Below are 11,362 nucleotides of genomic sequence, written 5' to 3'. Positions count from 1 at the left end.
TAGGTCGATGATGGTGCGCTTATGCACGCGTGGTGAGCGTTGTCCGCGGCGTTCGGCAGCAGATGCAGGTTGCCTATCCCGAATCATCGTGTACCCGTAATCGGGTGGTGGCTCGCCGCGTTGTAGATGTTGCAATATTTCTTCGTCGAGTGGCGGTGACGGCACGTCACGCACGGTTCGATATGTTCGTCGTCGTGTTTGTCCGAGGTAGGCAAAGTACTAAGCAGAAAAAGGGGGGTAAAGAGGAGGGTGAGCAGAACATGGAGTTGTGCGCATCATCATTTAAGGGCGCTCCGTAGAAACACACACTTATGGTACATATGACGGATTTTCATACACGGTGTCGCGTCGTATGGGCGTTGTGTGCATGCTTACCTTCCAAAGGGAATAACCAAGGAGGGCGACGATGACGGAAGTGAGAAAAAACAGGATGGGAGTAGTGGCGGTAAGGACGGCGTCGGTGAGGTCAGGCACTGCGTAGTCACGGTGGTCGGTAGGCGATGAGGCCGATGATCCATGTGTTGTGGTTGGTGGTACGCATCCTCCTCCAACACTACCTGCGTGCGGGGGCAGCTCTATACCTAAATCAAAATCATTCAGTTGACTCTTCTTGGCTTTGTCCATGATTTCAGTAAGAGGGCCAGGGGAACGTGCAGGTAGGCCTGAACTGGGTTCCTCCGGACTGCAGGAACCACGGCGTCCACCGGCACCTGTGGTTGCACATCCTATTCCCCATAAATTAGAACTATCTTTTACGGGATCTGCCTCAGGGGGAACCTTCGGTGATTGCCGGTTTTCCGGTGAACTGAGTTCCACGGGGTCAGAGGCAGATTTTGAAGGTGTACTGTTCGAGGAATCCTCATCAGTCTTGGGTGCACTGGGCTGACCTGAAAATTCGAACAACGGGAAAAGTAAGAATCATGAAACTAAAGCGTTGTGTGGTGGCTGATGGTTGACCGCCGTGGGGGAACCGGCCGCAGGAGACGCACGGGGGTATGGGGGCACGGTGCGAACGGTGGTTACGGTGCCACCCCGGGAAAAGACTCTCTCTCTCTGCCACCCACAACACACACACAGACACAGTGTGCGTGTGTCGACGTCTACAACCCGCGGCCGACCCGGCGCTGTACCTGCTGCGGCGGCTTACGCTCCCCCGCGCCCGACCCATCGCTCGCACCGCTCACTGTCCCCGTCTCATTCTCATTCCACGTTTGTTTTCTCTCGCTCCGTGTTGTCTCTCCCGCTGTCTGCGGAAATGTTGTTCGATTTTGTTTTTTTTTTTTTTTTGCTTCCTCTAATAGTCCAGCGGGTGTTTATGTGTACTATGGTGCATAAGAATTGTTACCTGGCGCTGGATCAGGGGGAGGTGGAGGTACACGGTCTGGAACTCCTAACTCCTTGTCTGAGGTACACCCGAGGCTTACGCTAACGCTGGATGCGTTCGCATTCGTACTGGTGGAACTCTCTGTGCACTTACCTGCTTTGTCTGCATCGTTCCGCCCCTGGGTGCCCTCAGAAGCTTTCCCCTTGGGTGGTGGAGGTGGTGGTGGTCGTGCTGGTAATACTGGAGATGCAGGCGCTTGCGGTTGCTGCCCCGATCCTGATGCTGCTCCTCCCGCGTCCTGTGCTCCAGCGGTTTTATCTGTCCTGGCTACGTCCCTATCGGGCTTCTGTGTCTCCTCAGTACTTCCTCCTGCCGGCGGTTTGGGTGCTTCTGGCGTTGTCGCCGCCGGCGTCGCCGCGGCAGCCGCGGGGGGTCGCACGGAGTCCCGTTTTTTCTTCTTGGCTTCCTCTGCTGAAAACAGGAGAAGGAAGAAACACGACAAAATGGTACAAACATGATACAAAAAGGACACAAGTGGTACAGAAAGAAGGGGCCGGGACGGTGCGGTCAGGTAGCGACACGGTAGGTCCGCTGCATGGGTCGATGCATGGATCGAGGTGGCACTCGGTGAACTGGGTCAGGCGACAGCAAGCGTACGGTCAGGTGGTATGATAGCAGTACACGTTTATGTTGTTGCCGTCATCTCGTCCGTCATCTCGTCTGCGGTGCGTCGTCGCCGCTACCGCTACCGATTCCTCGTGGTCGCTGCCGTCGTGGCCCCCGCTCATCTCGTCCTCTCGTCGTGCGCTCCGTCCGTGCACACAGGTCGCCCCTCCCGCTAGCGCTGCATCCGTCTCCGCCGCACATCTGGGCTCCACGAGCGGGTGTTTGTCCCCCACGTGTGCGTTGCGTTCCCGCCGCGTGTGCGTTGTCGTTATGGTGGCATCCATCCCTACTATTCGTACGGTCTACATGCGCGCCACGTAGTCGTGCCATCCGTTGGCATGCTTATCGGTACCGTACGGTACGTATTCGGCCGTATTGGTAGCGGCCGTACTATTCGTATTCGTGTGAGGCTGTATATGCCTATGAGGCCACGTGTTCGTAATAGTAGTGTTACCTGCCCTTTCTCGAATTTCTTTCTCGAAGAGCTGCTTCACGCAGTCTGTAGCGCGCGATGCCGTACAATCTCCTAAGTCATCTAATACTTCCTTCACTTCGTCCTGCATCTTTTTAACTATTTCTTCTGCTGTCTTTTTTGCCTCCTCCTTTACGTCCTCCAGTTTTTTCTTCCCGTCCTCATCCTGAGCTGTAAGGTTGCCATGCTGCCCTTGCTCTAGTTGATATTCCTTCCAATCTGCAGTACACTCCATTGTGCGTTCCATTTTTGTTATTTTGTCCATGACTCTCCATTGCAGTAATAACCATGTGGCCATATCTCCATTTACTATACCTAATTTTCTCCCTTTACTTTTGTAGCCACATTCTGTGCACCTTTGGTCTAAAACAGGACCTGGGGGTACCATTCCTCCCCATTTGGTGTCCCCCATTTGTCGCATTATTTCCCATGCATACTCTATACCTCTTTTCCATGGTCTTTGCTGCGGACAGTACCTGTGTTTCAGGATATTCCCAAAAACATTCACTATTTCACATCTTAATTTATTGGTTGCTTCATCCGTGCCCCCATTGTTTGTAACACTACCATCCTCTGTCCTCACTGAACCGTTCGCGAAATATAATGCAGTATTCATGAGTCTGCACCTCATCATATCTGCCACTCTCTGTCCCTCATGGAATGCACCTTTCAGCAAATCATTCCAATAAGCATTTTCACAGTTTGCTCCTATGCTTTCTATGATCTTTTCACTCTGTGTCATATGTTCCACAAAACTCTGTAATGCTGATTCCACTGTACTTCGTTCTGTCCTCTGGATTTAAAATATAAACATACAAAAGGGATGTGTGTGTGCATATTCTATATAAACTCGTTCACTATGTTGCACCTATATTCATATATATATATATGTGTATATATATATATATGTGTACATACCTTAATCATGTATTCTATTGCCTATCATTATATCCCCTGTCCGCTCCACTTAATCTAACTTACATCATAACCATGCATCACGTATATGGCCCTAGGCGGCTTATGCAATGCGCTCTTCCATGGACAATCGTCCGCTTTGGCCGTCGTCGCCTTCGTCGATGTTCCCCCTCCGGCAGGAGCACCGCCCTTACCAGCCTGACCACCACCGCGATCACCACCACCAGGTGATGCCATGCGCCCGGACCGCGTCTTCGTTACCCCCGTTGTTGCCGGTATTTGCGCCGCCACTGGTGTGGCAGCTACTTTGCCGTCGCTTCCGTCTCCGTGAACACCTCTGACGTCAACGCCTGTCCGTCACACCGTCTTCGTCAACGCCTCTCCTGTCACCCCGTCTGTGACACCCCGTTCTCCGTCAACGCCTCTCCCGTCAAGGCCTCTCCCGTCAACGCCTTCTCCGTCAACGCCGCCTCTCCGTCAACGCCTCTCCGTCAACGCCTCTCCCGTCACCCCGTCGCCGTCAACGCCTCTCCGTCACCCCGTGTCCGTAACCCCGTCTCTCCGTCAACGCCTCTCGTGGCACCCCGCCTCTGTCAACGCCTCTCTGTCAACGCCGCTCCGTCAACGCCGCTCCCGTCAACGCTGCTCCCGTCAAAGTCTGTCCGCGTCACCCCGTCTCCTTGTACGATTCTCCGGTCAACGCCTCTTCCGTCACCGCGTTCTCCGTCAACGCCGTCTATCCTTCAACGCCTTCTCCGTCAACGCCGCTCCGTCAACGTCTCTCCGTCAATCCTGTCTACGTCAATGCTGTCTACGTCAACGCCGTCTCGCCGTGTACGCCTCTCCGTGAGGCTGTCTCCGTCGTCGCCTCTCCCGTCAACGCTTCTCCGGTAACCCCGTCCCCGTCAACGGTTGCGGCACGCGGCGACTTCGTCGAATCGTGCACTCGGCCGCTGTGGTCGACGCGTTTGCACGGAGCGACAATGTGTACCTTCTTACACTCGGCTACCTCGCAGAACCCGTTCTTACACGCGGCTACTGCGTCGAATCCGTCTTATACTCAGCCGCGTTTGCTCGGAGAAACAATGTGTACCTTCTTACACTCGGACACAATGTGCTTTACGCGGCCACGTTTGCGCGGAGAGACAATCTCTCCCTCCTTCTTACACGCGGCTACTTCGTCGAATCCGTCTTGCACTTGGCCGCGTTGTGCTCGGAGACAATGGGCCTCCTTCGTGCACGCGGCCGCTTTGGTCGACGCGTGTGCTCGGAGAGATCATCCTCCTCCTTTCGTACACTCGGCTACAATGCGGTTTACGCGGCCGCGTTTGCTCGGAGAGACAAGCGCTCCGTATACTCGAAGGCGTATGCGCATTCTATATTTGTGCTGCACTATACCCGTAGCATGCACGTGCTCAGCTTTTAATAATTAACTTCACATAAAGGAGAATTGTACCCCTTCATATTATTCATGTAAATCTACATTTTATATGCATGTGACCTGTACCACCCTGTTCCTATGGTCATGTTAAAAGAAGTGGACTAGATAACAAGAACAAAACAAGGCAAAAGTAAGCACAAAGAAACAGAAGGAACAAAAGAAAAAAAAAAAAGGAAGGTATGGAATAATGTAAACAAGACATATATTATGTATATCACATAATGAAGTAAAAGTGGTCTAATGTTAGCATGCGTTATTGCATTATTCCCATTCATATGCCCCGGCATCCGCAGTTCAGAGCTTTTCCAATAGTTCATCCACATACAACTCCTTCTCCTGCAAACTGCGTTCGACTTCGCACTGTTCTATGACTAATGCCAGGATCAGTATCCATGTTTTAGCGGTTAACGGTTGTTTCATGTAAGGTTGCGGATGCATTGGCTGCGTGCATGGTACATCTGTCACGCTTAGCACATGTGCTGCTGGATTTACGTTTTCCACTTCTAAGTCTTTGTCCACGCCAGGTATTTCGCCTTTTTGCGATTCTGTCTCCTGCTCAACAGTATTCAACAAATGTTGAAACCAGGGCTCCTGACTATATGTATTCATAAGGTCATGTTGTCGCGCTACCCATTCTTTCCATGCGTGCTTCTTGCTTTCCATGGTTGCGGCTGCCCTGTGCTCACCGGATGCGCCGGGTGCCGCCATGTGCTCGCGCAGGTATTGTTTCCAATCCGATTTCAATTGCAGAAACCACGGCTGCGTCGTGCACGCCTGCAATAGATGCTTGTTGCGGTCAATCCAGGTAATCCAATAAGTGTGGTCGCGGATCGGGCATTCATGCCGCGGGGAGGAGTGCGGGTCGGGTTCTGTATCTAACTGTATGGTTTCCATACAATTCCATCGGTCCTCTTCGTTAGGTGGAGAACGGTCCGTTTCTAACTGTGTAGTTTCCATACAACTCCATGGATCGGGGTCATGTGGTGGACAAGGGTCCGTTCCGTCGGAGTCAGTGGACGAAGCATTACTCCCTGGTAAACCCTGGTCTGACGTAGAAACACCCAAGATATTGTTATTCGTGTCCTCGTCCTGCTCCACGTCCCGCATCAACTCCTGCGCAAACTCCGCCACAAGTATGTGCAAATAGGCGTCTTGGACGTTTTCCCACTCGGTTGCTTCACATTCGTTGAGCACTTCTAGATGTAGCTCGATGATCGTGCGTTTATGCACGCGTGGTGGGCGTCGTCGTCGGGCGCATGTTGACGCAGGTTGCCTATCCCTAACAATCGTGTGCCCGTAATCGGGTGGCGGTAGTTCGCCGCGTTGTAGATGCTGTAGAATTTCTTCGTGGAGTGGCGGTGACGGCACGTTACGAACGGTGCGAAACGTGCGTCGTCGTTTGGCGAGGTGCGCAAAGTACTAAAAAAACAAGAACGAGGACGATGTAGAAGAGTGCAGTGGTGTTAGAATGATCGTACAAAACATCCCGTTGGGAACACATTCATGTGGTACATATGACGGATAAGCATACACGGTGTCGCGTCGTATCTGTGGTTGTGTGCTTACGTTGCCAAGGAAAAAGAGCAGGATAAGGGAACTGACGCATGCAAAGAACATAAGAACCGGGGTAGACAGGAAAATATCCGTTGCAGTAAAAATGGGGGAGATGCTATCATCGATCTTCCTGTTAGCAGCTCCTACTGGTGATTCAGGTATCCCATAGGGTCCGTAGGATCCAGCTACACCTACTGTATATTTCCCAAAGTCTAAGTTCAAGCCAAAGTTGTTTGAAGGAGAGGGTGATGGTGTTGACTGAGATTTCTGGGAGCCAGTATCCGCTTGCTTACCGTCTGCCGCACCAGTAGCAGAACTGGAACTTGAGCTTGAACTGGATGATGAACTGGAAGAACCACCACCCCCACCTTCGCCACCTGCTGCACCCGGTTCAGTACCTTCCGCTTGAGTACTTGCGCTACCGTGGTCGCCGCTCGACCCCGCCTGATCGGGGTTCGGGTTCGGTTTTGGTTTGGGTGGATTGGGAGGAGGGGGGTCATCATTGCCGCCATCGATGACGGCATCCGTGCCGCTGCTGCCGGGTTCACCAGGTTTACCTGCGGGATCGATAGTACCCCCGTCACCTTGCTGCGCTGGTGAACCTGAAGAACCTGTTGTACCCGTCGCACCGGATTCACCTGAGGGAGCTGTTGGTGTTGGTGCCGAGGATGCTGGTGTCCCAGATGCTGGTGCCTTTTCTGGAACTGTTTCTTTTGAATCGTTGTTTTTCGTTTCCTCCGAAGGACCATTACCTATGAGTTCGGATGAGAAGAAGAAAAATGTAATGAAACAAAAGTTTCAGGGGGCGATTGACCACGATCGGTCGGCACGATGGTGCCATGGGGACAGCGGCAGGCGTCGGGGAGACGGGGCATGACACGGGGTAGGGTGGTTACGGTGCCACCCCGGGGAAAAGACTCTCTCTCTCGCCGACACACAACACGCAACACAACACACACAGACACAGTGTGTGTGCGGTTGTCTACGTCTGTCGACATCTGTCGACGTCTACGTGGCTACGTCTCTACGTTGCTCTACAGCCAGCTGCCGATCACGGTCGCCCCGGGGCTCTGCCTTTCCCCTGTTTTCTCGCCGAATATATATGTTTTGTTTTCTTTTTTTTCTTTTTTTTTCTTTTGTTCTTCCTGTGCCCGTAGATAACCCACCGCCGTTACTAGCATAAGGCATCCAGCACGTTGTTAACACCGCAGTAGGAGCTGTTCCCGGCACTCCTCATGGGACTATGTCAGGTACCTGTTGAAGATGTCGCTGTCTCCTGTTCCTTAAGCAACGTCCATGTTGTACAGTCAGGCTGTCCTTGATAAGAGTGAGTACCTGCTGATACAATAGCACGGGACCCTCCCCTAGGATCTGAAAGAACAGATACTGCGTTGTTCTTCTCATAAGGACACTTCTCCTCACCTTTGTCATCCTTGGGTGTAACGTTGGTTTCTTCCTTGTTCGGACTCTGCTCTGGTCCTCCTGTACCTAATTCTGCTGCTTCGTTAGGTGCGGGTGGTCCTGCTTCACCCTTTCCTCCTGCCTTTGCTCCAGCCGTTTCTGCAGTTGGCGGTGGAGGTGGGGGGGGTTGTCCAGGTCCCGGTCCTTGACCCGGTCCTTGTCCGACTGCTCCTGATCCTGCTGCGGCCGCTGCGGCTGATGCGGGTGCAGCCGGTGGTGCCACAGGCTTAGCGGCCGTTGAACCTGCCGTAAGGACGGAAAACGGGTAGATGATTAAAAAAACGGACACAAGTGGTACAGAAAGAACGGGCCGGGACGGTGCGGTCCGGTAGCGGCCGGGTAGGGTCCGGCTGCATGGGTCGATGCAGTGGGTCGAGGTGCACTCGGTGAACTGGGTCAGGCGACAGCAAGCGCACGGTGAGGTGAACTCGGTGGACTCCGTACTCCGTGAACTGGGTGACGCGCCAGCAAGCGTACGGTGAGGTGGACTGCGTACTCGGTGAACTGGGGGTAGATGGTAGCAGTACAACTTGTATTTGTCGTCGCCGTCATCTCGTCTCCGCTGCCGTCGTGCCCGCGCCGCTCAACGTCAGCGAAGTGTTGCTGTGCTATTGCACACCGCTGTGCGTAGCTGTTCTCGCCGCGCGTGCGTGTTTTGTTGTGGCGGCGGCATCCGTATGCGCACTCGTATCGGTGGCGGTCCTGTCCGTGCCGGCCTTGTTAGTATGCGGCCGTTTGCGTATTGTGCGTATTCTTATTGCCCGTATGAGTAGCACTCTGTTCCTTTACTCTTCTTACCATTCGCGTCCTCCTCTTGTGCTTCCGCATCCTCGTCGTCATCGTCCTCCTCATCTTCCTCATCTTCGTCATCGTCTGCGGCGGCAGCCCCCGCCCCCCATTCGCCCCCTACTATCTTCCCTACTTTCTTTAATATACCCTTCATTCCTCTCTCCATTGCATCCCGCACTTTTCCTTCTTTCAATAATTCCATACGTCGCTTCCGGGTTTCAGATGTCTGTGTCCCCCTTCGTGTGCATTTTACACGTTCCTGTAACTGTGTCATCTTGGCCTTCATTGTTGCATCCCTCATTATCCAGTCATCAAATTGTGCGCCTATTACTTTTCCTCCTACTTTCAGGTCATTATTAAGCACCCAGGTACACATGTTAAGATTAACAGCATGAGTCACAGTGGCCATAAACTGGTCTAATATGTGCAATGCCTGTCGTATACCTTGATTTCTGCCACAGTTTGCTCTTATCAACTGGAACATAATTACATTCGCAATTATGCACCGTATATATGTCTGTAATCTATCACCTGCAGCCGCAGCATCGTATTCCCCATGTGGACCCAGCCCCCATCCATTCATGAAAAATAATGCCGGCACCATCATTTTGCATACGACTGTGTCGTCCTCATTATGCCAATTTGTGATTCCTGTCGGCCCCCATCCTTTATCATCACACGATGTCACCAGTGTGTCATGATCGTTTTCCATATAGGTAAGAAACTGTTCCACCATCGTCTTCATATCTTCCCATATTACTTTCTGTAAAGGGTAAAGTAGTGACCCCGAATGTTTCAACGGCATAATGCTGCTAGTACATGACTTATTTGAATACGCATAGTTCAATACTTACTGACCAAGCAGTCATCTTGTACACACTATGCCAATGCAATATCCGGCATAGTCATGTATATTTTGGTAACACACTTTCCTGGTGAGCACATCAGTGTACTCACCTATGCGCTCCGTACGCTGTGATCTTGTTCATGATTTGCGTACCAGAACCTACCTCGTAAAAACCGTCAATTCCCTGTCCTTGCCTGCGTATTAGCCACTGTGCCAGTAATTCTACGAATTGCGCTGCCATGATACTACTACATAACTAGATCACTATTCATACGCTTCGCATATCATTACAGTATCTAATGAATTTGTTATTCCCGCACGTGCTATACCGTTGACTATGATACTGCCTGGTGTGCATGAATCATAGGTTTCCCCTTTCTCATTTATGCTAGCTAACATGTACACACTACAAATTTTTAATTCATTCAACTTCTACATAGGCGTGCCATACAACTGAAACAGAGGAACAGACTAAAAAGACTGAAGGGCACGCATAAGAAGAATAGAATGAAGAGTAGAAAAAGGGAGGAACGAGAAACAATGTAAAAAAAGAGACAGAAATATGTACAAAAGGAAAGACGAAGACTATTTACAAAATAACTGTGCCATCAGGTTATAATCCCAATGCGTAAAGTAACCTGAGTATATGAATCAGAATAATCTGCTACTATACAATATTCTGCATGTACTTCTTCCTAACACTCTATACTGCAAATAACTGTGCCATTTACTTCAATTCCCATAACGCACTTATGAAAAAACGAAAAAAAGAAAAAAAAAAAAAAAAAAACAGTAGACCGGAAAGATAAAAAAAATAGCAAAAACACTACACGCAACGCGTCATGAATATACACCCCCTCTGCCGCCCTTTCTACACCGGTCTCCACTAAACGCCGTCACACACGTTGTCTCTCTGTGTGCGTACACAACAAAACCGCAGTAATAACAACAACATCAATTTCTTCTGCCGTCGTCGACGAGTTGCTCGGAGAGACAATCCTGCTGCTGCTGGTACGCGGCTACTTCGTCGAATGCTTCTTACACTCGAGCCGCGTTGCTCGACGCGTTTGCTCGGACAGACAATGTGTACCTTCTTACACTCGGCCGTGTTGGTCGACGCGTGTGCTCGGACAATCTGCTTTACGCGGCCGCTCTGGTCGACGCTTTTGCTCGGAGACAATGGTCCTGCGTGGTGCACGCGGCCGCGTTGCTCGACGCGTCTGCTCGGAGAGACAATGTCTCCCTCCTTTCTTACCCTCGGCACAATGCTTACTCGGCTACTTCGTCGAATGCGTCTTACTCGGGCGTGTGTGCTGGGAGAGACAATCTACTTTTTCTTACACGCGGCTACTTCGTCGAACCGCGTTTACTCGGAGAGACAATCTCTCCGTCCTTTCTTACACTCGGACAATCCTGCGTCGAATCCTGGTTACACTCGGCTACTGCTTCGAATATTTCTTACACGCGGCCACTTCGTCGTCGAATCGGTCTTACACTCGGTTGCTTCGTCGAATCGTTGTTACAATCGGCCGCGTTTGCTCGGATAGACAATCTGTCCTCCTTTCTTACACGCGGCCACGTCGTCGAAGCCGTCTTACTCGGTCGCGTTTGCTCGGAGAGACAATCTCTCCTCCTTCGTACACTCGGCTACTTCGTCGAATCGTGCTTACACTCGGCTACGTCGTCGAACTGCTTCACTCGGACAGTCGTGTTTACGCGGCCGCGTGTGCTCGGAGAGACAATCTCTCCCTCCGTTCTTACACTCGGCTACTTCGTCGAACTGCGTCACTCGGACAGTCGTGTTTACGCGGCCACGTGTGCTCGGAGAGACAATCTCTCCTCCTTTCTTACACTCCACGACAATGCTGTACCCGGCCACGTTTGCTCGGAGAG

General features: G+C 51.7%; 2 protein-coding genes across 2 annotated transcripts; both read right to left on the bottom strand.

Moving 5' to 3' along the window:
• Positions 1-166: 166 nt before the first annotated feature.
• On the bottom strand, positions 167-3,614 carry AK88_03852 (uncharacterized protein; the record flags this gene model as incomplete). The annotated part of the gene is made up of 5 exons (XM_012481462.1): positions 167-219; positions 582-887; positions 1,346-1,795; positions 2,445-3,255; positions 3,444-3,614. The coding sequence occupies 5 exons, from the start codon at positions 3,612-3,614 to the stop codon at positions 167-169; spliced, it is 1,791 nt and encodes a 596-aa protein (XP_012336885.1).
• Positions 3,615-5,112: 1,498 nt separating this feature from the next.
• On the bottom strand, positions 5,113-9,710 carry AK88_03851 (uncharacterized protein; the record flags this gene model as incomplete). The annotated part of the gene is made up of 5 exons (XM_012481461.1): positions 5,113-6,237; positions 6,385-7,124; positions 7,627-8,076; positions 8,632-9,385; positions 9,633-9,710. The coding sequence occupies 5 exons, from the start codon at positions 9,708-9,710 to the stop codon at positions 5,113-5,115; spliced, it is 3,147 nt and encodes a 1,048-aa protein (XP_012336884.1).
• Positions 9,711-11,362: the final 1,652 nt, after the last annotated feature.

This window comes from Plasmodium fragile, assembly GCF_000956335.1.
Source record: "Plasmodium fragile strain nilgiri unplaced genomic scaffold supercont1.48, whole genome shotgun sequence".
Taxonomy (NCBI): domain Eukaryota; phylum Apicomplexa; class Aconoidasida; order Haemosporida; family Plasmodiidae; genus Plasmodium; species Plasmodium fragile.
This window is presented reverse-complemented; position numbering and strand designations above follow the sequence as displayed.